Below are 26,112 nucleotides of genomic sequence, written 5' to 3' on the forward strand. Positions count from 1 at the left end.
CTAAGTAGCAGAAGAAGAATCCCAGTGAAGAAAGCAAGTGGTTGTGTCCCAAATGGCACCCTATTCCCTATACCGTGCACTAGTTTTGACCGGAGCCCTGTCGGGCCCTGCTCAAAAGCAGTGCACTATAAAGGGAATAGTGTGTCATTTGGGATGTGGGCCAGTGTCTCTGTGCCAGTAAATAGCGGCAACACTTTTACATTTCTTCTACCTCCTGACACATTGACACCTCTCCCACACCCACCATGAATTATATATCATCTTTGGCTCGCTAAAGCCAAGAGTCCAATTCTCATTTGAAATGTTGGGCCAAGTTGTCCAGCAAGCTATGACAGGACTGGGCACCTCTCTTCCTGCTTGCAAGTGTACCGCAAGGAAATGTGGAGTGCGCCAGTTAAAAAGATGGAAAAGGGGAGGAATGAAAGACAGAAAGAACGAAAAGGAGAGCGAGAGAGATAAAAAGAGATTTCTGTCAAAAAATGTATCTAAACCAGGGGAAGATCAAAGAGGAGTCAGAGAATTTCCTCCAGCGTCGACCGTGAGGCCGAGGAGGAAAGAGAGGCAAAACAAAAGAATATGAAAAAGGAAAACAAATACTGAGGGAATATGGTAGAAGCCCCATGTGGCCTTATTATAACGGCTACACCGCAGGTAACTATATTCTTTAACAGCGATGCTTTATAAATTCTGTCATCTTGTTTAGACCGTCAGGCCCACTGACCCTTCTTCCCCCTGTTGCCGGGCACCCGGCTTAAGGAAGAGCATTTTTCTAACAGCGGCTGTCTGATTGCTTTGGCTGACCTCATAATCTAGCACCCCTGTATCCACTAATTGTTCGTGCTACCTCCTCAAGCAGACAGTGGATGGAGGAGGAGGAGAAATGGAGGTTCGGAGAAGATGGAGACAAGGGCAAAAGGCTGCCTGGATCCTATGGAGCCCATTATGTGTTCTTCACTCCCATGGCTGCACGTCCACCAATCCTGGCACTGTGTTCAAGTGGCCCTCTCACTTACAGGCACCATGCTAAGGGGTACAGGATAAAGTCAGCCCAATCTGACTGTTGAACCAGCAAGCCTCTGATAATCATGATATTAAGAATAAGCCACAACATGGACAAAATACTGAAAATACATGCCAGCTGAAGAAATTAAGTCAAATGTTCATTAGATGTGTATTATTGTAAGTTGTAATCTACTGTATACTGTAGCACTTTTGGACCATTAGAGGTCCCAGTAGGTGGAAGATGAAATACCTCAAACAGGTTACAGTGATTCTCTCTCTACACAGAGGAGTGGGAGTCATATGACCCAGGATACTGTAGGKCAGGGGTGTCAAACCCCTTTTGACCCGGGGGGGGGGGGTGCGCATTTGTCCTTCAACGAGATCCGGAGGGCCGCACTGAAAATTGGTTATACTTCCTCTCCGTCCAAATTTGCTAACCAATACTCCCTATCTAGCTTTCATTTCGGTGATTATTAGCGAGCTGTACACAGGCAAGAAACTGTATGGACCATTATTTCAAATCAAATGTATTTGTCACATTCGCCGATGACAACAGGTGTAGACCTTACAGTGAAATGCTTACTTACAAGCCCTTAACCAACAACGCCGTTTTAAGAAAATCCCCCCCAAAAAGTAAGAGATAAGAATAACAAATAATTAAAGAGCAGCAGTAAATAACAATAGCGGGGCTATATACAGGGGGTATCGAAGGTAAGAGGTAATTATGTGCATGTAGGTAGAGTTATTATAGTGGCTATGCATAGATAATAACAGAGAGTAGCAGCAGCGTGTGGTGTGGAAGGGGGGGGGGGGGGGCAATGCAAATAGTCTGGGTAGCCATTTGATTAGCTGTTCAGGAGTCTTATGGCTTGGGGGGTATGCCGTTTTGATTTGGTTTCAATCAATACAAAGTATATTGAGTTCGTTTTTAGGTCGTTTTTTCAAAATCAAACCACCCGTGAGCCGGATCCCATTTGTTTGACACCCCTACTGTGGGTTCTTGTCTACTTTGTTTCAGCGTGGACGGTACCACTGTAGAAATGAACTGTCGTCTTTGACTGCTGTGTGAAGTACAAAGCGAGACTGATTGTCAAAGGTCGCAAGGCTAGGTCAAAACCGGCTCGTACGTCAAACAAAATGCTATTTTTGTTTCCTGTGTCGCTCAGGAGAGGATGAGAGAGAGAAGCAGCCACCTCTCTCATTACAACAGACCCCCTCTCTGGTCCCTGCACCATTACTGCAGTTCTCTCTCTGGGCTTGATTTGGCCTCTGTCCTTTTCTCCTCTGTGTTAACAACAGCTCACCCCTGTGTTTGTGTGTGTGTGAGTGGGTAATGTGCACTTGTCCATATCTGTCTATAGGATGCATATGTGCAGTAACTATTTTGAAAGTCAGGATATTAAATAATTCCATACATATAAGGAACAATAAAGACAAAAAATAAAGATTTACAAAGAAATTACTTTTAAGGAGAAGCAAGTTAACTTACTTTTATAGCACTGCACACTATGTGTGTGTGTGTGGATGTGTGTGTGTGTGTGTAGTTAGGACACATGCATACGAGGTACAATAAAAAATACTGTATAGAAATAATGAAAAAGGCCAAGTATTTGTTATATACAGTATTGAAAGAAAGTCACCAATGGCAAAAGGTCATGTTATAATTGAAAGGAGAAGCATTCAATGTGTCTACATCCATGCTCATCACACTCAGCTCCCAGCAAAGGCCAGGTCAAAGCCCACATGAACGAGACAGTTAAGAAATAAACAGATAAAAGGACATTGACTGGTCTGGTTTCAACCCACAAAGTTAAGTCCATTGGTTAACTCTTTACTAAATCTCTTTCTTACATTGTATTGTGTGTATCGCACAGACATAACGATGAGGAGTCCAGTCAATTTAARGTTGTGTAAAGAGTTAGTTCTTCAAGTACAAAAATAAGAATATTGTAGGGTACAACATTCAATGAAAAATGGTACAATATGTGTTCAACTGTTCGGAGGCATAAAACATCAAAAGGTCAAAAGCGAATTTAAAGTGACCACGCTCTATCTTCACCCCTCTCCTCCCAGCATCATTAGCAGACTGCAGTAAAACAGGAGCCAGGCGGGGGTCTGAAGAGATGCCTTCATGAAGTAAATGAAAATATATGTTCTGACTCATCCAGTATTTTAGGGGGTCGTCTTAACATSGCTGTGGTTCTTGAACAAGCAAAGGGAGAGGAGAGGAGGAGGAGGAGGAGAGGAGGAGAGGAGATAATGAGAGGAAACAACAGACCTATTATGTCTCTGCCTCACGTCCCACTGTGGGAGTACATAAAGCACTGTCTCGAATGGTTGCTCAATGAGCCACACGGATAATTACTCCACTGGAGAGAGATGGACTAGTCGGCGAGGCACTTGGCAATTATGAACATGGACGGAGGAAGGTCATTTCTACCCCGAGGATTAAGAGGAAGCACACTCAGACTAATAAACTGGATGAAAACATGTTATTTCTTGCAGAAACTTCTTTTGCACATGCAGCTGTTTCCATGCAACTTTATCAAGGTGGTAAATTAGGAGGAGCACTGACTCCAGAGAAATAGTCAATGTTATTGGTATTAGCAATATGGCGGCTCAATTTAGCATGRAGCATTAGATTTCAATGACATGTTTCCCGTCACCCTTTTTTTAATAGACATCGAACTAAAACCGAACATATTTTATTTTGTGTAGTGGAGGATTTAAAATTTCAGCACCGGACATTGTGGTGTTACATCCTATAAACACCGAAACGACAGATAACGCTCACACATTGAACTAAAGGTCACACAACACATTTCAATGTCATAGGTTTCCCTAGACATCTGGGAACACAAATGTGTTTCTCAGTTTTTCCATTCGGTAGCTGTGGTATACGAATCACGTTGAGAGCATGAAAAATTGATTCCTGCTCCTTGGCCATGGTTAGAATAAACACAGGGCAAATAAAACCAGATAAAAGATCCAACTGTGTAAAAATATTACCTGCAGTCACTGTAGACAATATCAATGTTTCAGTGTCGCTTTGGAGGGGTTTAGACACTACAAAAAATGGAAGCAGTAGAGACTTGAGTCGAACGGGCCGTGGGGTTTTACAGAGTAAAACGCACCGCTTGTAGGGATCCACAGATAACGCTTTCACTTTGTGATGCAAGGCAATATGAAGCTGTGTTGTGGAATTCTCACCCCAGGGGAAGGATTTGAAAGTATTGACTATTGAGTCCTCTCCGTGGAGATATTAGAATACAAATAAGTAAAAAGATACAGTATAATAGCGGACCTACTTTATCTGTGATTCACCGTAGTAGATATTTAATTGCTATAATTGATTTGAATAGCATTTCTTTTTATAGCCTGTATCTGTCCACCTGAAAGGTCAATATCTTACATCAAAACGGTAGTACAGTCAATCAAGATGGCCGAACATCCCAACTGGCTCTTTAACTACAGCTGAGGAGTGACACGGCTGATCACAGTTGTCCGCTGAGGTGTTCTCTGTAACACCCAATCGGACATAATACTAGACATGGCTGCTTAACCCACTCATTCCCTACAGTAGGAAAACTCCCTATGAACAGAGCAGGCTTCTCTCGCTCTTCAAAAGTCCGTCCCGAAGGGAGGCTCAGACAGAGGTGGAGGTGATACAGAACGTGCCACTTGAACACAACAGACGTAAATCGTCCATCTAACAGTATCTCTGCCTTTTGCCATTCTGTGGTAGATAACAGAGGAGAGTCTGGAGCCCCTGTGAAAGCCTGTCGGCCCTGGCAGGCCAGCCCGGGTTATTACAGCCCGTTCACGGTCCCATCATCTGTCGTCAGACCGAGGCGGAGGACGTGAGTAAAAGCCTCATGCAAAATTTATGTTCATGCGGCTCTTTCAGTGGGTGGAAAAATCAATATTGCGGGCCCGATGCACGGAGATGACTGAGTGCTCTCTGACTGACAGTAAAAGCTGGGAGAGATTGAGGGGCAACATTTACTGCTCCCGGAATGGAGTGTAGTCGAGCTCCTCTAATAGTCTACTCAACTTAAATTAGAATTTCATTGGGGATTATTTTGATAACAGTTGTGATTGTGGGAGGTTTAAAGAAATGATGCCGTTAGAAAAGAGAGAGGAGAGGAGGGAGGGAGGGAGAAATAAGAGCACACGGCTTGTTTTCAAGTCCTTCAAAAAGCATTTCTCCTTCTCAGCTTCCCGGCAGCTACATTATGGGGTTATTAAGCATTGCTTCGTTCGCCTACTCACTCCCCCACTTCCCCACTCCCCCAGATATGAAATGATTCTAAAATAATGAAAAGACAATGTGGGGATGAGTAGGACATCATAGGCCCTTTGTTGTACGCTGCCTCGCTTACATAAGCTTTTGAAAGTGTGCCATATTACCCACAGTGCATTTGGAGAGAGGAATGCGAGAATAGAAGGAGAGAGAGAGAGGAGAGAAAGAATTCAGTGGGATGAAATAACCCCAAAACAATGGGATTTGCTCTCCATTCTTCTGCCTCCATATTCTGTCTTTAATTATTCCCTTTGGTTGTCTGTGGGAGAGTGTAAGCACTTTCGCACAGCACAACATGCCCACCAGCACAACATTGTCAGCCCCAGTGATGTGGAGACTTCTGAGTGACACAGAGCCTCTTGTGATTAGTGATGCTCTTTAATACAACACAACACAGCAGCGATATGATTGGGGGTGGGGGGGGCAGATTTCAAAATGCAAAGGCAAAGATGATATATGAGAGCTTTATGATGTAAATCACAAGCACCACCACTTGTGATACATCTCATAGCACATAAACCGAAATGAAGGCAAATACGCTGCAAAATGCAAGCATCAGAAATGTATATTTCATTACACATGCAAATAATCCAATATATTTCTTACGCAGCGTTTAACATAACCTCAGCTGTTTCCTAGAGGGATTATTTGTGCCGGTTTAGTAGTTTCCTCCTGAATCGCATATGAGATATTTGAGGGCCCAGAACGATGTATGATGAATGAAGTAGTGCACTACTTATACGCTTATCATGCTCACTGACTAGCAACAGGTTTAGCAAAGGGCAGCAGCAGTAAATGAAATTCACCACCGGGACAATATATCATCAGAAGAAAAAAATGCAWGCACCCGAAACTTACAAGCCTTTGCCAGGTGCTTGATGGGGGAAGAGGAAGGGGTAGTGGAGAGGYGAAGGTGGGGTTGGGGTGAGGAGCAGGCAGAGGGGAAAGCAGAAGATTTGTTGAATCATTTCTATTTTCTTATGGGCTGATCTGTGTCTTGTAACCATTTCACTGCAACCGGAAAAAAAGAGAGTACCAGGGCTAATTTCACAGTGAGAGCTCACTGAACAAAACCTCCATTGTCGGTGGGAAAAGGTGCTAAATCTACTTTGTCCCTCTGAATTACAGCCACATAATTCAGGAACCGGAGAGGAAGGGGGAGGAGAGGAGGAGAGTACAGGAGGGGTGAGCGATGTGAACAGAGACAGAAACCATTGCTTTTCTCTCTACCCTGAGACGTACTAAGTAATGCTCTCTTATGATCAGAGAGTAATGGATCTCTCCGGTCTAAACATGCCATCCTGCTCAAACACTATATAATCCATCTGTGATGTATCTGTGGTTAATCCAGAGATGGGCCCCCAGGGACCCCACCACCCCCCAGACCTCCTGGGCTTTTGAGCTCCTCTGACACTGATACAAGCTCCCCTGTCTTAGCCCTGAGACACCAAACCTATTAATTAAGGCAATTAGGCCCCGGCCAGCAATTAGTAACCACAGATAGCTTTTAGCAGCCTGGCGGACCAGCCTTCTCCCAATGGCCATGGGGTTTGTTTCAACACTATCTGCTGTCACCACAGGCTCTCTGGTTTCACAGACATGGAACTGGCGAGCCGTGGTTAATAATGACCTTAGAGTGATCTGGACTGGATCCTTGTGACCCCCTGAGCCTTATGCTCTTTACGGAGTCACACTTTGTTCTGCTAAATTGTTTCTATTACTTTTCAAACACGCCGGACTGTTCCCCTTTGAAATCCCTGTGTTATGCCTGTCTGGTCACTGTAGGGAATGGAAAGGTTGAGTGCACCGGCTATTGATTAAAATMAGTAAATGTGGGGTGAGTGTAAGCAGTATTCATTAGTAGATAAGTCTTTATTGATTTCCTGTTATTATTAAGTTGATGGTATATTTGTATTGAAAAAGTGTTGGGTTGTATTGATAATTTGATATTTTTGTATTGACAAAATTATGTATTCTGGTAACGCTTGAGCTGCTTGTCCATTATGAAAGAAATATCTATTACTTTTGAAAAGTATTCAGTGCGGTAAGAAATCAAAACTATATATTTCTGAACAAGTCTCAGGATTTCTGACAAAAACAGCAAACATACTGAATGTTACCAATTTCAGTAACCATTTTTTTGTAAGTATCCCCAGAGGAAAATTCAGATTGAATAGCTTCTTTAAAATCCTCACTTGGRAGAAGGAAAAGAAGCCTTTCAGTACTTTTTCCTCCACACTTCTAAAACCTCTAACCCATGAAGATGAATTTTCAAACAACCCAGTGGTAAAATACACTACAGTCTCGCAGTAAAGCCTTTGCTTCAGTAAAGGTGTGTGTTTGTAARGACGTTTGGAGTTGAACTGCCTGATAAAAAAAGAAAATGGGCTGAACGCATACATTCAACAACAGAGGACAGATCATTCAATAAGTCACCTCACTGAAAAATAGGAAATAAAGGACACAGCTGTGCTACTTTACACAATTCTACATTGGAGGCCATCTGTGATAACACCATGTTCATTCCAGTTCTGTCCCATAAAATGACCATTAACATTACAAGTCATGCGGAACACAGATAAATGTAAAATGTCACCCAATTCTGCCAGGCGGGAATTTCAGTTCCACAAGATTAGCATGTCTGTCTGCTCTCTACCACAGCACCTTGTCTAATATTTCATTTACAATATTTCGTAAGGTAATTTTCCTATCAGTGACCATGTAAATCACAAATCAATTTTCATTTAAAATGCTCGACTACAGATTGTTCCTGAACGCGTAGGAATCGTGCCGTGGCAATCTCTGGCAGACCTTTAATGTGTGAGGGGTGCTAATCCTCTGTTAACCTTCTGGAGGGAAAACAACCAGAGTGAGAGGTAATTCTGTATATGCTAACAACCATCTGTCCGACTGTCTAGGCTCTGAGGTAATTTGCTAGAAATATTGGATATATGGAAATGTCAAAATGTTTGAAAAACAAAATCTCTTGATGATTATAATAATAATTGTATTACCTAAAATACAAGTTCAGTATCGAAGAAGTAAAAAAACATATATATTTAACACCYTCCCATTTTTCATTCCATATTTGACTGAGCATGGGGCGACAGAAGGAGTCAGGCTGGTAATGTAATGTATTGTTATAGTCCAGTTGATCGAATCAGAGCTGGCTAGGGTAAAGGGAATGTGTTCCAACTTCGTAATTTAATTTAATACCAGTTGGAAAATCGCAAGTCATTTCAGGCCTCCCTGCACCACCTCTCTGTCAGAATAGAGCATTTTACTCTTCCACACAGACCTCTACTGTCAGCCAAAATAGCTAGGCGACAAACACTGTTACTATCGTGRAAAGCATATGTAGAACTACACATCACACCCTATACAGTACAGGTACCTCATGTGTAGTTCTTGGGTCTATGTTTATGACATGATGTTAGCAGAATGTCTCCCTCAGTGCTCTCTCTGCCGCAGTAAGGGCACATGTCAGGGCTTGCTGTAGTGAAGCAGCCACAGCCATGTCTGATTAGCATTGTTATTACTACACTGACATCAAGAGTGCTCTCTCTCTTTGTCTCTCTCTCCCTTTCCTCTCTCTCTGCTTTCTCTCTCTCTCCTCTCCTCCTTCCCCTCTCTCTCTCCTCTCTCTCCCTTCCCTTCTCTCTTTTTCTCTCTCCCCCTCTCTCCTCCCCTTTCTCCCTTTCTCTTCTCTCTCTTCTCTCTCCCCCTCTCTCTCCCTTTCTCTCTTTCTCTCTCTCTCTCGCTCCCCTCTCTCTCTCCCCTTTCTCCCTTTCTCTCTCTCTCTCGCTCCCCCCTCTCTCTCACCCCACCCTCTCTCTCTCTCTCGCTCTCCTCTCCTTTTCTCTCTCCTCTCTCTTTTAGGCTCCACCAGCAACTCGCTGTCCTGCAGCACAGCTGAAAACAAACAACGACATGTGGAGGAGCTGGGATTTAGCAGGTCAATGTTATGACCAGTAAATATAGGAGAATATGCCAGGTCATGGCAATTTCATAACACCTAATAGGCCACATGAATATGGAACAAAGGATAAAGGGTGTTCCACGTATACATGTCTCAAAAAGTGAGTTTTGTTCATGCTTATGTTTCTCAGTTCTTATTTGACCTCACGCGCGGCGTCACAATTCCACCGCAAATTGATACCAAACGTTTTGAGATGATGTCAAATTCGGAGGTGAAATTGAATTACACCTCTGCTTCAAAAACTAACATGTAGGTTTAAATAGTACGTCTCAAGGGATAGGTGTATGCGTGTGTGTACGAGTGTTTGCCTGCTTGAGTGGGAAAAAAAGGGTGTTTGATTCTAACCTTTTGAACACTGCTCTGGCTCATTCTGATTGGTGAGTTATTTTCTTTCCCTGAACTGTCACACAGGCAGTCGCCCCCCCCACGTTTCCCAAACAATAAACTAGTGGCAGCTGATATCAATGGCAGKGATGAGAACCCAGGCGTCATATCTGCTGGGATTGCCTGGGCGAACCTGCCTCAGTCTGCTCTTCATCTTCAACAGCACCTCTCACTCTCAATTATTTGGCTGCTGTCACAACAAATCAATCAAATTATCGCTCCAGGACAGTGTGTGCAGCTGCTCCTTATGGCGTCGCTAGTTGCATTACCTTTGAAATGTATGAGGTCTACATTTTATCACTGTTATTTATGTAAATGCCACTCCCTCCCCTGCGAGTCACCTTACAACCGCAGCAAAGTTGAATCATTAAAGGAACGACGTGGAATACATACTGGTGGAGGACGCTTCCGAATTAAACAGGAGACGGGCTGGGARAGTTTCTATTGTGATGAGATAGGGAGAGGGGTGTTGATCTAGGGGACGTATGAGAGGACTTGGAGGTAATAAAGTCTCACAATTCTGTCTGATATTATAATAATCCATCCTGATGCACTTTGAATTTGACAAACGCGTACAAAGCTGCTATATGTAACTTTATGGGCGATCCGACCAAATCTACATTGCAATGTGAGTTATAAATATGTCATTCTCATTGAAAGCAAGACTAAGAAGTGGTGGATCTGTTCTATGTATGCTATTTCTATGCTTCCCTTCTTAAGTTTAGTTTTTGCTTCTTTTACTTTTAGTCAGTTTTGTACACCAGCTTCAAACAGCTGAAAATACAATATTTTTGGTTATTGAAKATWTATTTCACAGCGGTTTAGATCGTATAATTAAGTGATAATGCCCTCGAAGCCGCTGTTTGGAGGATATATTGGCACGGGTGTTGTTCAGCCCTCGACTACGTCTCGGGCCGGCAAACTGTGSCAATATTTCCTCAAAACACCAGCTTTGAGGGCATGATTACTTTTATACAACGGTTTACCAATGTATTCCAATAATGATTGACATATTTTAATTAAAAACTTTATTTTGATTAATTTATTCATACTATTCCATCCTTCCACAAGATATAGTTGTCACGCCKWGACCATAGAGAGCTGTTTATTCTATGTTGGTTGYGSCGTGATAGGTACTAGGGTGGGTCATCTAGGTGATTAATGGTTTATGTTGGCCTGGTATGATTTCCAATCAGAGACAACTGTTTATCGTTGTCTCTGATTGGGGATCATATTTAGGCAGCCATTTCCCCTTTGTGTTTTTGTGGGATCTTGTCTACAGATAGTTGCCTGTGTGCSWGRACACCAGTAGCTTCACGTTTTGTTTGTTCTTGTGCTTTATTGTTTTGTTTGGTGAGTTAAAATTTATTKAAATATGTGGAACTCTACGCACGCTGCGCCTTGGTCTACTCATTATGACGATCGTGACAATAGTCCCGAAACAAATCTAGGGATGCTAGAGATGCGACCCAGTCATTAGATTTTTTTGTTCTGTATCTGCGGACGCGACCCAATCGTTCGTTCTAAATGTTCCATTCCCATACTGGCTGGCAACGTTCTTATCCCTTGCTTGCTAGCTAGCCAACTACGGCAAATTTACAGTCACGTCAAAAACTGCATCCAGAATAACAGCAAAGTAGCTGTGTTTGCATTTGTTTAAGCTGTTTTCAAGAGACATTTATTTAGATAAATCCATAACAATGAGCTAATGAGGAGCGATTTAGCCTGGCATAGAAAATGTGCTCACTCGTCAGGACACTGTTGTTCAGAGGAGCTAGCCAAAAACACAGCTAACACAATCACTTCAAACTGAAGCTAGAAAGACTGCAAACTAGCTGCACTTAATTTCGTTTGTTTCACGCCCTGATCTGTTTCACCTGTCTTTGTGCTWGTCTCCACCCCCCTCCAGGTGTCACCCATCTTCCCCATTATCCCCTGTGTATTTARACCTGTGTTCTCTGTTTGTCTGTTGCCAGTCGTTTTGTTTCGTCAAGCCTACCAGCGTTTTTACCTCTGTTCCTGTCTCTTGATTGTTCCTATTTTGACCTTTTCTGCCCACCCTAACCCTGAGCCTGCCTGCCGTCCTGTACCTTTGCCCCACTACTCTGGATTACCAACCTCTGCCTGACCTGACRCGGAGCCCGCCTGCCGTCCTGTACCTTTGCCCCTCTACTCTGGATTATGGACCCCTGCCTGACTTGACCTTTTGTTTACCTGCCCCTGTTGCTGTAAAAAACATTGTTCTTTCGACAGTCTGCATTTGGGTCTTACCTGAAACGTGATAGTTTGACCTTTTTTCAATTGACCAATGCCATCTCCTCCCAAGGAGCCGCCATTGGTAGGCGTGAGGAGTTGCTTCACAGTCTGATGGAAGGGTTCCAGGCTGTGGCCAAACGGCACGATCTAGCATTAGACACATTGCAGGAGCAATTCCGTGGGTTGTCCACTAGGCAGCCTACCATGACGGTAACCTCCCAGCCCCTCAGTAACTCGGTTTCCCGGGAACCCCGCTTACCTCCCCCGGAGCGCTTCGATGGAGACTCGGGCACCTGTCGGGCGTTTCTCGCTCAGTGTTCCCTCATCATGGAGCTGCAGCCTTCCTCCTTCCTCTCGGACAGCTCTAAGATAGTGTACCTCATCACGCGGATGTCCGGGAGGGCCCTCGCCTGGCTAATCTGTCTGTGGTAGATTATGTGGTGGATTTCCACACGCTAGCAGCGGAGGGTGCCTGGAACCCGGAAGTGCTGTTCGGCACGTTCCTGCACGGATTATCGGAGGAAGTAAAGCACGAGCTTGCAGCCCGGGAACTACTGGTGGATCTGGTCTCACTCATCGCCTTAACCATCCGGATTGATGGACGGGAACGGGAACGTAGGAGGGAGAAGAGGTCTGATTGTGGTCCTAATCGCTCACTCAAGGATCCCACCTTGCATCTGATGAACGCCGGAAGTTCCCGGCGTCTACGTCCCTGAGAGGAGCCAAGCTTACCCGAGTTCCTCCAAGAGTGCCGATTTACCTCTTCCCGAGCCYATGCAGCTCGGCAGGGCTAGGTTGTCTCCAGCTGAACGCAAACACAGACTTAACACCCAGAGTTGTCTGTATTGCGGTACTGCCGGTCATTAGGTGTCTACCTGTCCCTTTAAGAGACCTAGCTCATTTGTTAGAATGAGTACTCTTATGGGTCTTAAGGATAATTTTGCATCTCCCCCTACTCGCCCCCCTCTCCATGCCACCCTGCTGTGGGGCGACCAGTCCAAGTCTCTCCAGATACTCATCGACTCGGGGTCCAATATGAGTCTTATGGACGTTACCCTGGCGTCCGAGCTGGGCATCCCAACTCAACCCATCTTCATTCCCATGGATGTTAGAGCACTGGACGGGCGCTCTATAGGCCGGGTCACCCACCATACCACCCCCATCAACCTACAAGTGTCGGGGAACCACAGCGAGATGATCCAATTCCTGCTAATTGAGTCTCCGCAGGTTACCGTGGTATTGGGATTATCTTGGCTCCAACGACATAATCCCTCTATTAACTGGTCTACTGGTGCCATCATGTGCTGGAGCCCGTTCTGCCACACTCATTGACTAAAGTCAGCTCTGCCTGCCCCGGGACGTCTTCCTGGGGGTTTGGAAATTGACCCCGACTTCCCTGCCAGGACCTCCGGGAGGGCTTCAGTAAGGTCCGGTCCACTTCGCTTCACAACACCGACTGGTACCCAAGAATGTCAAGCCTGATGCGCTGGCATGCCGCTATAGCCCTGCGGCTACACCTCATGAAGCCGAGACCATTCTCCCCTGCTCCAAGATCATTAGCCCCTCTGCTGTTCGTCCTCTGWTGCCCAGTACCCTCCGTATACTTCCTATTTTTCATGTGGCTAGATGTAAACCCATGTCTCACAGCCCTTTGTCTCCTGTTTCCAGGCCCACCCCTCTCCCRCGTCTTATCYACGGCCAACAGGCCTACATGGTGAGSCGTCTCCTGAAGGTTCGACCTCAGGGCAGGGGATTCCAGTACCTGGTTGACTGGAAGGGTTATGGCCCAGAAGAGGTGCGGCAGGCATCTCCGCTTGGGACATCCTGGACCCAGGCCTCATRTCTGAGTTCCAACGCCGCCACCCCCGCTCAACCAGGTATGCGCCAAGGTAGGARACCAGGTGGCGTCCCTAGAGGGGGGTACTGTCACGCCCTGATCTGTTTCACCTGTCTTTGTGCTTGTCTCCACCCCCTTCAGGTGTTGCTCATCTTCCCCATTATCCCCTGTGTATTTATACCTGTGTTCTCTGTTTGTCTGTTGCCAGTTAATTTTGTTTCGTCAAGCCTACCAGTGTTTTTTTCCCTCTGTTCCTGTCTCTTGATTGTTCCTGTTTTTCCCAGTTTTGACCTTTTCTGCCCGCCCTGAGAATGCCTGCGGTCCTGTACCTTTGGCCCACTACTCTAGATTATTGACCCCTGCCTGCCTTGACCTGTCATTTGCCTGCCCCTGTTACTGTAATAAACATTGTTACTTCGACACAGTCTGCATTTGGGTCTTACCTGAAACGTGATAGTTTCACCTTTTTTCAATTGACCATTTTTTTGTATATATCCATAAAAATTATGCCAGCTGATTAAGGATTTCAACTGGCTGAGAAGCGCTGTCTCATCCTGTTCATTACTATGGGACAACAGGAGATTCAACATTGAAACAATGTTGCAAATGTCGGAGAGACAGACAGCAACATTTATACAAATCTCCGCTGTTGAAAACTAAATGTTAGTCTAAAAGAAATGTGAGATTATAGCTGAGATCAAGTTTATAAATCGCTTGGCTGGGCTGATCCCTTTTAATCCCATGTGCAGTCAGATGGAACAGAGTAAATAGSCATTTTAACGTCATAGATTATTTAAATGTAACCTTTATTTAACTAGGCAAGTCAGTTCAGAACAAATTCTTATTTACAATGACGGCCTACACTGGTCAAACCTGGGCCAATTCTGCACCACCCTATGGGACTCCCCAATCACGGCTGTTTGTGARACAGCCTYGATTTGAACCAGGGTTTCTGTAGTGACGGCTCTAGCACTGAGATGCAGTGCCTTAGACCGCTGCGCCATTCGGGAGRCCAATTTAGCCGGTGGCAACTTGTGGAATAGACACCGGCTGGAATGTTGTTTTAACCAATCAMCATTCAGGATTAGACCCTCGTTGTATTATGATTTTCTACATTGCTTGTTTTGTCACATAAACTGAAATTAGATGAACTATTATACGTTTTGCATAGCTCATCTTTACCACCATGACAGTCTGCTGTAATGTTAGTTATTCTTAGGATTCTCAAAATTCAAATGTTTATGTGACAGAGCTTTTTATTCGCTGCCAAGTACGCACACATGCAAATGTGCGCGCGCGCACACACACATTGTACGACAGTATAGTTCATAAAAAGTGGCATGTTTGAAATGCACCAATGGTGGAAAGGGGTAAGGAAAAGGGTATAGACAGGGATTCACTTTAAATCCCATGGTTCCTGGGAGCTGTGGTGCTGTGGTGAGCTAATCTCTTAAAAGAGCGGTGGCATACCCCCACCTGCATTCAGCTGAGCGGGAGAGATGGAGTCTGACATGGACTAACTAGTGCACCCCTTTGGTGTTGTAATGAGCAGAGTGATTTCCATAATTTGTATCATGTTAACACCCACTCACAACATGAAAACGGTAGTGTTTGAACGTTTTCATCAAACCATGGAGGAGACATGTCTTTGATTGCTACTGACATGTCTTCTCATTAGGCGGCACCGCTAGGTGAGTGGGATGCACAGCATTTATCTACCTGGATCCCTGAGTGCCGTTTCAAGTGAGGGGAACAATACTCTCACCTCACCATTGGAACTGTGGTCTCTGATGTCATGTGCGCGGTGCCTGGTGCCTGGGCTGAGAACAAATAAGGACGGGATACGCTTATTAACAAGAAAGGGGTTTGTTTGGTTGAATTGAGTCTTGAATTAGTGTCGAGTCAGTCATAGAGAAAAGAAGCAGGCCAATGATGTTTCATTTATTTCCCTCCATTGAGCTTTTACAATTCTGTTTCTTTGATACTTTACAACTTACAATACAAGGAAGGCAATCTTGCATGGCCAATTACTGTAGGCTGTACGTGCAATAAAGCTGTGTTGAAAATCCAATAAATTGTTATCACACTCCTAGAAAAAAGGGTTCCAAAAGGGTTCTTCAGCTGTCCCCGTATGATAACTACTTTTGGTTCCAGGTAGAACCCTTTTTTAATTTCAGGTAGAACCCTTTGGGGTCCTTTGTAGGACCCTCTGTGGAAAGGGTTCTATGTGGAACCGAAAAGGGTTCAACCTCGAACCAAAAGCGTTTTTACCTGGAACCAAGACTAGTTCTTCAAAGGGGTTCTCCTATGGGGACAGCCGAAGAATCCTTTTAGGTTCTAGATAGCACCTTTTTTTCTAAGAGTGCAGGGTATTTATGTGAGTAATCTATACTTCCAAGAATGCTGTATCTAGTTAGCTACTTGTTGTGCAACTGTTTTTCGTTTCATTCACATATCTAATTATACAATATACAACAGTAATWTAGTAATAATTACGTCAAATTAGGTTAATTACAGTTAATCAATATGCATCATCACAAAATTGGACAAACAGCATAACCCTAAACTAGTTTGCAGGTACAACAGTGRAAACTCTGTTACACAAGATACCTTTCTCCCTTGTTTAGTTTCAATGGGAATTTGTTTGTACAGAATGTTTCCTGGCATAAATCATTCTGACAAATAACAAGTTACACTGGGTGCTGCTGTGTTTACCGTGTCCGCGGCAAGATGCTGCTGCTGCTGCTCCGTTTTATTTAAGCAGCAGCTCCAACTTTACTGCACAACCTCATTACAATGACGGTTATTCATCACTCTGTCTCACTCTCACAACTCTCCAGCCTGCACACTCCTCTCTCTACCTCCCTATCTCCCGCTCTCTCTTTCTCTCTCTCTCCCCTCGCTCTCTCTCTCTCTCTCTCTTTATTCATTTTAAAGAAGGGTCTTAGACGAGGCAAAATGCCAGGAGTGTTTAACGAGAGATAAGTGATCAAAGATGCTTAACGGGAATCCTCTTGGCTCTCACATTTCTCTGCTTATCTCAGTTGTAAGAATGTTTAGCACCTTAAAAAAGCTGATGGGGTGAACAATACGGATTAAAAAGCCAGTGAGCGCTGACAGAAAAGGTATACTTTTTAGCATCACATTTGGGCATTTGTTAAAGCGTGGAAAAAGTGGAATCCATCCTGGCTATAGTAGCTACTAAACTGTGCTATGTACTGTGAAGAATCCACCCCCCCAAGTCAAACAGACATATTTGCTGATCATTAGCTGGGTCATTAGATTTAAATAGAGTCAGAGATCCTCCTGCAGTCTCATTACTGTAGGCTAATAGTTGTCTGTGTCTGTTCTGACGCTAATTAACCAGCGTAGCAGCGTGTCACGGTGCGGTGTAGCAGGGCTGTAAACACACTTGCTCCCGAGGTCGTGAAATGAGCTGGCTGCTAGCTCTGGGCGCTGCAGGCGACAGTAGGGAGTAGGGACACTGACAACAGTAAACGTGTGATTAATCAGGGCTGAGGGGGACTGGGGTGAGTAGAGGGGGGGGGGAGGGCGAAGGGGCGAGGGCAGGGACAAGGGGGCAGGCCGGGGCTGCCTGACAGAGGTGCTGTGCCAGCAGGCCTCATAGTCAGCAGGGCCCTGATGAGCTCCGACAGGGGAGAGTGGAGGGGCGCCGCGTGGCCAGAGGCCCCTGGACACAGTCAAGACATTTAGCTTCACTCCTGACTTGTGTCACTTTCTCTCCACGGAGGTCCCTTCAATGCGTCCCTCTCAGATGGGATGGGAGGAGAACGTGTGAATGCGTCTGTGCGCTTAAAAAGAAACCGCAGAGAAGGCATTTCTTTCCTTAGCTTTGTACCCAACAAATGGTGAAGTACAGCAACGGATTGCGGACCGAACCGTCTGTTAAAAAAAGATGATTGAGAGGTGTTGGTTATGTTCCTTCAACATTATGACAATGTGTTTGTCAGTCGGTTATCACAGCCTCTGGCTTGTCCCACATACAATATGAGTTGTTGAAGTGTGAGACAGACAGACCTTCTGGTCCCATTATCCTCCATTGCTCCGGGATACATTGGAGGGGCTTCAATGGCTAGATAGATGTGGGGTTTATTAAAAGCTCACCCCATAGCGATGATGCACGTTGTTATTTATGCATGTTTGTGTCCATTAGGGCTTCTACCTTCCTTCCCATTTCCTCACTCATTCCATCTGTCCATCCATTTCTTCACATGAAGAGGGGGGGGGGGGCTCCTCTCTATGCACTTTGTGCTGCACTGGCATTATTGTAATCTCCACCCAAAAACACACTGCTTTACATGCAGCCTGGCATCTTTTTACATTAGCGACTCCAGGCCCCTCTCATCCAACATTCATGACTGAAGGTTTCCCCAGCCATCCCTCAATCTAATGGTATAAAAGAGACAATGTTTTAAACATTAAAATGAAAACCATTTACAACTATGATCAAAAGAGAACACTTGGGCATTAAAGTTTAAAAGGCGAGGATAAGTACAGCCACGTGGACGGACGGATGAGGATGGAAAGAGAGAAAAGAGAGTACAGTGCACTCTTACGCAGGGAAAACAGGCACAAAGTGCTTTTGCGCCGCGCGGCAAAACGCTGACCTGTAATTAATATGGCTCTTTCTCCAGGAAAGTTGAAGATGAGCAGCTATTTGGAACATAACCCCCCCCCCCCCCCCCCCCAAACTATTTTTATCCTTTCTGTTTGTTTTTAGATTGACATTTTTTACAGGTGAATCGTAACACATAACCTGTGTAGCATAAACTGTACATACTGGTACGTACAGTGTGTGAGGAGTAAATACTTTTGGTGAATGTTATAACATAAGATTACTGCTGTTATTACGTCAAATGCATGCATTTATACGCATTACTGTGGGAGGTTATCTGGTGGAGCAGCCCTCTTACCTTGCAGGTTCTGTAGGGGAAGGGTCATGATGCCCTGTGCGGCTGCTGCAGCCATCAGGCCCTGGATGTTGGCCGTGGGCAGCGAGAGCACCAGCCCCTGCTGGCCTCCCAGGTGGCCGCCTGTATTGAAGGGGATGAGGATGGGCTGGTTCAGGCCTGGAGACCCCCCGGCCAGCTGCTGGGCTAGTTGCTGAGCCACCAGCAGAGACTGAATAGAAAGACACTGGGTTACAAAAATGTATTGACATTAGTAAAAGGCATAGTGAAGGTGATGAATGTATTAGTATGCATAGTAGCGAGAGGTCACATTCACAGTCCATTTCATCCATAGGTTTATGAGTGTCTTGTGTCGGGATATGGAACACGCCATTCATAAAGATACATTATGATATTCACATCAAATTCATCTGGGAGGGAATTAATGGGTTAACAAGGTAACCACACGTGTAACGCTCATTTCACTCAAGCGACTGAAGTGCTTTAATCAATGTGCTGCTCTGATGAATGCTGTTGTTTTTGTTGATGACATCTGCTTTGAAACATGCCACAGCCAGAGTGACAGTRGGAACGCAGTGCTGCTCATTGGCGTGTGGAAAAAGGAATACAACTCCAACCTTTGAATGAGAGCAGTGCATTTTCCTCTCAGATGGATGCAGAATGGTTTACATTTCATTACAATGAACACACAGGTTTTGCTCGCCTGAGGTAGAGTATGTCATGATAAGCTGTAGACCACACTATTTACCAAGAGAGTTTTCATCTATATTTTTCGTAGCTGTCTATTTACCAACAGAAACTGATGCTGGCACTAAGACCGTACTCAACGAGCTGTATACATGCTCCTCCAGGGGCGGCTCTCCTAGTGGCCAGGGACTTTAATGCAGGGAAACTTCAATCCGTTTTACCTCATTTCTACCAGCATGTTACAAAAAAAAAAAACAGACCACCTTTACTCCACACACAGAGACGTGTACAAAGCTCTCCCTCAACCTCCATTGAGCAGATCTGACCACAGCTCAGCTCAGCGTTCAACACCATAGTGCCCTCAAAGCTCATCACTAAGATAAGGACCCTGTGACTAAACACCTCCCTTCGCACATGGATCCTGGACTTCCTGAAAGGCCGCCCCCAGGTGGTAAGGGTAGGCAACAACACATCTGCCACGCTAATCCTCAACACGGGTGGGCCCCTCAGGGGTGCATGCTTAGTCCCCTCCTGTACTCCCTGTTCACCCATGACTGCGTGGCTAAGCACGACTCCAAAACCATCATTAACAGACGACACAGCGGTGGTAGGCCTGATCTCCGACAACGATGAGACAACCTATAGGGAGGAGGTCAGAGACCTAGCAGTGTGGTGCCAGGGCAACAACCTCTCCCTCAACGTGATCAAGACAAAGGAGATGATTGTGGACTACAGGAAAAGGAGGACCAAGCACGCCCCCATTCTCATCGACGGGGCTGTAGTGGAACAGGTTGAGAGCTTCAAGTTCCTTGGTGTACACATCACCAACAAACTAACATGGTCCAAACACACCAAGACAGTTATGAAGAGGGCATGATAGTGCCTATTTCCCCTCAGGAGACTGAAAAGATTTGGCATGGGTCCTCAGATTCTCAAAGAGTTCTACAGCTGCACCATCAATAGCATCCTGACTGGTTGCATTACCGCCTGGTATGGCAACTGCTCGGCCTATGACCGTAAGGCACTACAGAGGGTAGTGCGTACGGCCCAATACATCACTGGGGCCAAGCTTCCTGCCATCCAGGACCTATATACTAGGTGGTGTCAGAGGAAGGCCCTAAAAATTGCCAAAGACTCCAGCCATCCTAGTCATAGACTGTTCTCTCTGCTACCGCACAGCAAACGGTACCAGAGCACCAAGTCTAGGTCCAAAAGGCTTCTTAACAGCTTCTACCCCCAAGCAATAAYACTGKTGAACAGCTCATCAAATGGCTACCCGGACTATTTGCATTGACCCTCTCCCCTTTTTTTCACGCTGCTGCTACTCGCTATTTATTATCTATTATCTATGCATAGTCACTTTACCCCTACCTATATGTACATATTACCCCAATTACCTTGACTAATCTGTACCCCCGCACATTGACTCGGTACCTGTACCACCTGTACATAGCCTCGTTATTGTTATTTTATTGTTGCTCTTTTATTTTTTACTTTAGTTTATTTTGTATATATTTTTCTTAACTCTTATTTTTCTTAAAACTGCATTGTTGGTTAAGGGCTTGCGAGTAAGCATTTCACTGTAAGGTGTACACCTGTTGTAGTCGGTGCATGTGACAAATAAAATTTGATTTGATTTGACCTCTGGTACCGTAGATTCAGTCATTTCTCCAAATATCAGCACTTTCCTCCTCATGTCCGCATTCACTAATATTAGTCAGAGTAGAATCTGTGCAGTCYTAGACACAGACGCTAAGATGTACGCTAAGATATGTTATCTGGAGATCAGGAGATATTTGGCAGAGTAGAGGAGCAGTTCAAATGTATCTTCACAYGGAGTGGGTTTGCAAATATACAGACAACATTTCTATTGCCACAGTGCTTTGACCCCGAGTTTAACTCATGTTCTTTACACAAGGTGTGGAAAGGTTGTAGCACCACCGGAATTACAGAGCTGTGACATCCAGATATGCATTCAACTTGATATCATCGAGATTTTTCTTCCGTTTGCCAGATGCAGACTTCTCATAAAGTCATCAGAGGAAACAAGCCTTTTACATGGCGTAAAACGACATTCCTAAAACATCTGCTGGGTTGTGCCCCTCTAGACAGAAAGAATGCATGGTGTCTTTGTGTCCAAGCCCAGCCTAAAAAACATCCCTTAAACGTCTCAGCTCCTGTATGCCTGTAGTATACCTGCCTGCCCTGCGACCTCGGTGCTGCTCCTGCTCTGCATGACTCCTCTACACTGGCCTGAGCCCACGAAACTTTAACAGTACTAGGCAGCTATCTGCTTCTATTTTGAATGGGGCGTCTGTGGCGAGGGAGCGGCGGGGCCCGACTGGTGCCAACATGCCACCATACTTCCAGGCTTGGTGCTGCTGGGTGACAGCGGTGTCACTAAGATAACCCGGCGCGCTAAGGAAAGCAAGCACCAGTTCCGACACAATCACAGCTTAAGGAATGTGATGTTACACGGGTTTAAAGCCAAGAGGCTGGGAGAGATTGGAAGGTGAAACACTAGCATTCAAACAGACAACAGGGCAAGAGAAAACCTACATATGTTTCTAATTTCCTCATGTATTTCTTTCACCTACACCTTTGATCAAAAGGTGACCAGCGACGAAGCTTTGATAGTCAATGACATGGGGAGAGGTTTAGTGCTAGCAACTGTATCCTGTAAACAAAACTGATTAAATAACAATGATTATTATTTTTTAAGTTATTATAAACCGGGTGGTTCGGGCCCTGAATGCTGATGGGCTGACAGCCGTAGTATATCACACCGTATACCAGGGTATGACAAAACATTTATTTTCACTGCTCTAATTACATTGGTCAACAGTTTATAATAGCAATAAGGCTCCTCGGGCGTTTGTGGTATATGGCCAATATACTGTACCATGGCTAAGGGCTGTATCCAGGCACTCCGCGTTGCGTCGTGCTTAAGAACAGCCCTTAGCCGTGGTATATTGGCCATATACCACATCCCCTCATGCCTTATTGCTTAAATAGTCAATACTCATTAGGTTTAAAAAACATTCAGAACCATTTTAGTTTGCTTTGAAGTACTATAGAAAATCATAACACAAAGGAGTGCCACTGGTTGACTTTGAACGTATTCCAAATTACGRTTGTCATTAGCTATAAATAAGGAATTAGTCATTTGAGTGAGCAAAGACTAACCATCAAAGGACAATAACAAAGGGGGGAATTTTGTCAGCGCAAGTGACATATGTTTAATCTTGTTTTTTAAAGTAAATTTCATGTTGAATTGTAGTGGCAGATAATCAAAGACATCTTTGAACATTCATTTCAACTTCAAATTAAATGAGATCCTTTCGCCTGACACTGAAGACAGAGCTACATGGAAGGGAATGATATTAAAAAACAATTCTACATACATCAAATGTACTGCCGATGTACTATTTCAAGCACGTGTCTGCCAGCTTCAGAGCACCTCGAGTAAATAAGACCCCTTGTTATTTGTCTTTAGGCTGTGTTTGTGTTTGTTTGTTGCTGGGCGGCTCATGGCTTTTGTGAAGAGAAGAGGCGGGGGCAGTTTAGAAATTGATTGTCTACCCAACTTGCTTCGGTAAAACATGCAAAGCGTGAGTACTAATTCAACTGAAGATTACATCTGAAAAACTAGCCTCTGGCCGCCACCACTTTCCAGATCGTAAAAACTATATTGTCTTTTAAAATGCCAGAGCATTATAGTAAACAACCCACTCTGCTTCCTTTGGGTGTCTGTGTGTGAATAGTTTGTTATTATTTCCCATTCTTTGTTTGTCTTGCCTGTCTTTCCAACACAGGTCTAGTGGGGATGGTGTGGTACTGGCGTTGGCATGGCTGACAGCTGAGTGTGGAGGAGTGGGGCTCCAAGGGAGCAGGCAAGTGTTCTGGGTTGGAGTTTGGCTCTGGATGGGGTCTGGGTGGGAATCCAGACCTGGATAAGGTACCCTGCCTCTCTGCATGTGTTCTGGGTCGAGTTGGGCTCTGGATGGGGTCTGGATGGGGTCTAGGTGGGGCTGGATGGGGCTTTAGACCTAGATGAGGTACCCTGCTCTCTGGCATGTGTTCTGGGTCGAGTTGGGCTTCTGGATGGGGTCTGGGTGGAGGGGTCTAGGTGGGGCTGGATGGGGCTTTAGACCTAGATGAGGTACCCTGCCTCTCTGCATGTGTTCTGGGTCGAGTTGGGCTCTGGATGGGGTCTGGGTGGAGCTGGATGGGGCTTTAGACCTAGATGAGGTACCCTGCCTCTCTGCCCATTAGGGGCCAGCAGGCCCTTCCATCTGCAGCACAGGCAGGCTCTGAGAAATTGCCCGTAATCACAGAGATAGACAACTTTTGTCGGGGGGAGGAAGGCACATTCATGTTGGGTAAACTACCCTCGGATAATGGCTGTTCGCACAATATCCGGCTCCGGAGAGAGGATCTATCAAAACATATTGATCCCGAAACAGGAGAATTGGTTATGGCATGCGCAGCGCCTTTGTTTCTGAAAAGTGTTAGATTCACTGAGACTGTACTGACAGCATTAATATATTAGACTGAGACTGTTGGGGGAACAATCTCTTCTAGCTCATACAGTACGCTCTGGCACAACCAGCTGCACTAAAGCATTTCTATTTGGTCTAATACCCTTGTTTAGCATCCGTGTATTAAACAGCTATCATGTCTCTCATCAACAGTGTGGTTTTAATCAGTCTGGTTGTRGGCTGCTCATTCTGCTGAGCTGAGTGAGATAATTCAGCAGGGAACTCAGTGAGTTAGTCTCTCTTCCCCTCAKATATCCTCTTTTGTTTACCCTGATGAGGATTGATTCAGTAGCGGATCCCTTAATTGAGTAACACTGAGTGCCGTGTCCCAAATGGCACCCTATTCCTTATTCCCTAGAGCACTACTTTTAACCAGGGCCCATGGAGCTCAGGTCAAAAGTAGTGCACTATAAAGGGAATAGGGTGTCATTTGGGATTCAAACCCCTGAGTGCCGGGAGAGTGTGCTCATTAAGGGAAGGGAGGGAGGGAAGCTCTGTGCCTGCTTGGTTGCCTGTCTGGCTGTTCACACTACTGTGTTTAGGGAGGTGACAGTGAGACACCACTAATGAGATAAATGTTCATTAAACGGGGCAGAGCCACCAGCCCAGTAAAACCAATCACATACACTGGCTGTCCTATTGAGCTGTTTAGTAGGGCTGCCTGCGGTTGGAGTGCGTTTTGTTGGCCTTGAAGGGGAGGGGTAGAGGAAATGTAAACAACTCTCTATATTCTATGTTGATGACAAAGTGATCACCAAAAAACTGCTTTATAGTATATGCTCATAAAGACATCTCAACTGATTATCTTTGGGGAGGATTTGATATAATTTGGAGATCATTTTCATGTTCTGCTGTATCTGGTGGGATACAGTAATATCTGGTGGGATGTGTTTAGGTGCAGCCAGTGGTGTAAAGTACTTAAGTACTACTTAGGTAGTACTTAAGTCGTTTTTGGGGGATATCTGTATGTTTTACTTGACTACTTATATTTGACAACTTTTACTTTTACTTCACTACGTTCCTAAAGAAAATAATGTACTTTTTACTCCATACATTTTCCCTGACACCCAAAATTACTCGTTACATTTTGAATGCTTAGCAGAACAGGACAATGGTCAAATTCACACACTTATCAAGATAACATCCCCGGTCATCTCCACTGCTTCTGATCTGGCAGACTCACTAAACARAAATGCTTTGTTTGTAAATTATGTCTGAGTGTTGGAGAGTGCCCCTGGAGTGTGCCCCTTAATATAAGGAATTTATTATTGGTACTTTTACATTTGATACTTAAGTATAATTTAGCAATTACATTTACTTTTGTTCCTTAAGTATATTTAAAACCAAATACTATTAGACTTTTACTCAAGGAGTATTTTACWGGGAGAATTTCAGTTTTACTTGAGTAATCTTCTATTAAAGTATCTTTACTTTTACTCAAGTATGACAATTGGGTCATTTTTCCACCACTGGGTGCAGGTCAATAGGAGACATGGAGAYACACCCACCTGTGGTCCCACCGGGTAGGCTGGGTGACACTGTCCCAGCTGACTCTGTTCTGACGGGCTGCTGCTGGCATCAGACTGGACAGAGCCATCACGGGCTCCTGAGGTAGAGAAAGATAGAGGGGGAGAGAGGGGGAGGGGGAGCGAGATGTTAATCCACTATAACGTTGAAACAATCATGCACAAAAAAACATCCAGACGCAGACATAGCCAGCTGTGATCACACAGCCCCGAGTACGGAGGGGAGGGGAGGGGATTTTGTGTTAAAGTGCTATATCAATAACCGCTGCGGCACCGTTCACAATCAGCGCTGAATAAAAGACCCGCCAGTTGAGAGTCTCATTGACGTGAGGATGATGCTTACCAGGCAGCCGCTCCCCGACGGCCTCGATTACAGCTGAGGGATGAGAGATGGAGGTCCACATAAACTGTGGGGCCTGGCCCTGCATTATTCCCACATTTACATTGTTGAGTATCATCACCCATCTACCCCCCCCCCCCTCCTTGTACCAGAAGACAGCCTGTGGCTCTGAGACACAATTAGACCTGTTTCCTACAGTATGAGGCCACGGCGGAGCAAGGAGGAGCACATCCGACAGGGACATGATAATAAGCCTGGCCTGCTGTGTGATGTGACGGCAGGAGAGAAAACAAAACCACTCAGGGTGGGTGGGCGGTGAGACACAG

General features: G+C 45.0%; 1 protein-coding gene across 2 annotated transcripts in view; it reads right to left on the bottom strand.

Moving 5' to 3' along the window:
* LOC111953934 (POU domain, class 6, transcription factor 2) overlaps positions 1-26,112 on the bottom strand; it is a 97,816-nt gene that overhangs the window by 51,464 nt on the left and 20,240 nt on the right. The window contains exons 3-4 of one of the 2 annotated variants that reach the window (XM_023973419.2): positions 25,429-25,526; positions 18,696-18,903 (exon numbers count right to left, since the gene is read on the bottom strand). In XM_023973419.2, coding sequence (XP_023829187.1) covers positions 18,696-18,903; positions 25,429-25,526 — 306 coding nt within the window. Of the gene's footprint in view, positions 1-18,695; positions 18,919-25,428; positions 25,527-26,112 lie in introns of both variants that reach the window. The other variant, XM_023973417.2, reaches the window with a different exon arrangement.

This window comes from Salvelinus sp. IW2-2015, linkage group LG27 (genome assembly GCF_002910315.2).
Source record: "Salvelinus sp. IW2-2015 linkage group LG27, ASM291031v2, whole genome shotgun sequence".
NCBI classification, from domain to species: domain Eukaryota; kingdom Metazoa; phylum Chordata; class Actinopteri; order Salmoniformes; family Salmonidae; genus Salvelinus; species Salvelinus sp. IW2-2015.